General features: G+C 40.8%; 1 protein-coding gene across 1 annotated transcript in view; it reads right to left on the reverse strand. All coding sequences in view use genetic code 11, as the record gives it.

Moving 5' to 3' along the window:
• The window catches only part of EGR_10872 (hypothetical protein), a gene marked incomplete at both ends in the record, with an annotated part of 9,210 nt that overhangs the window by 1,869 nt on the left and 6,283 nt on the right, over positions 1 to 1,058 (reverse strand). Inside the window, one exon of the mRNA XM_024500121.1 lies at positions 140 to 322. Within this exon, the coding sequence (XP_024345466.1) occupies positions 140 to 322 (183 nt within the window). The remainder of the gene's footprint in view (positions 1 to 139; positions 323 to 1,058) is intronic.

The following is a 1,058-nucleotide window of genomic DNA, read 5'->3' on the forward strand; positions in this document are numbered from 1 at the left end:
GGAGAATGAGGGAATGCTGTTCTCTACTGCCCGTTGCAGATATTGTGCCCCTGCGTGACCTTCATGGTTTGTGATCCCATATTGTGGAGGCTGTATGGTCAGCCAAATTAATAGCTTTATCACCGAACTTGTCTAGCACCTCTCCTTCCTTGATCTTATCTCACAAATATGCAAAGTTGTTTTTATTGACAGGCAAGTCTTACATTTCTTCTTATGCAGACGTACAAAGGTATATAAAGCAACAAAATTTGGTGCATATTCTTGCGTATTTTTATGCCCTACTTTCTCTTTTGTAATTGGGTTTGAATTACTGTTGCTACTACTTTATTACAATGTGGAATTGTGTTAGTTGCCCAAATTTTAAATTTTAATCTGTCCCTATACATTTAGTGCATCATTAGAACCATAAGAACTGGAAAATAACAGTAATTTACCATTTGGATTTTTTCTTTCTTTGCCCACTTCTACCTTTCTACTAGCGTCTCCCAAGGCCCGCTCTAGCGTTTGATCTTCAACGTAAGAGTACAAAATACTGGGTTCTATTTTGATGAGATATTGCCCCAAATACCCCGATCTCGGTGGTAAATACTGTCTCACAACAATTCTACCTGGTAACTCGGTTCATTCTTTTCACCTTGGCTTTTCTTACTAATCCCAATTTTTGTTAAATAACAGCTCCTGTGGGAGGTCATTTACAGTTTTACGATGTCTGCAGCATCAGAACTGTTGCCCACTTTATGTGAATGCTCACGTCAATGGAATGCTTAGGTAGCGTTTGGTCTTCTAGTTAATAAAACGACTTTCATTCCACTGTTCACAATGCGTGGTCGCCTCTAAGAAGAATGTTTGTTCACCAGGGTGCCAGTTAGCAGTACAATTTTAAATTCCCTGTCTTTTTATTGGTGCACTGAGGCGTATGGCTCTCGCACGTAACATCAAAGGCCAATCAGAAGGAGCAGCTTGTCCTACGTCATGCGCCAAATGATGCGATTGGCTGGGGCTTGGTGAAAGCTCCGATCGAGCGTTTTGACGGTAAGTTCTCCGTAGCGTTCGTATTT

Source organism: Echinococcus granulosus, assembly GCF_000524195.1.
Source record: "Echinococcus granulosus chromosome Unknown EG_S00289, whole genome shotgun sequence".
NCBI lineage: Eukaryota > Metazoa > Platyhelminthes > Cestoda > Cyclophyllidea > Taeniidae > Echinococcus > Echinococcus granulosus.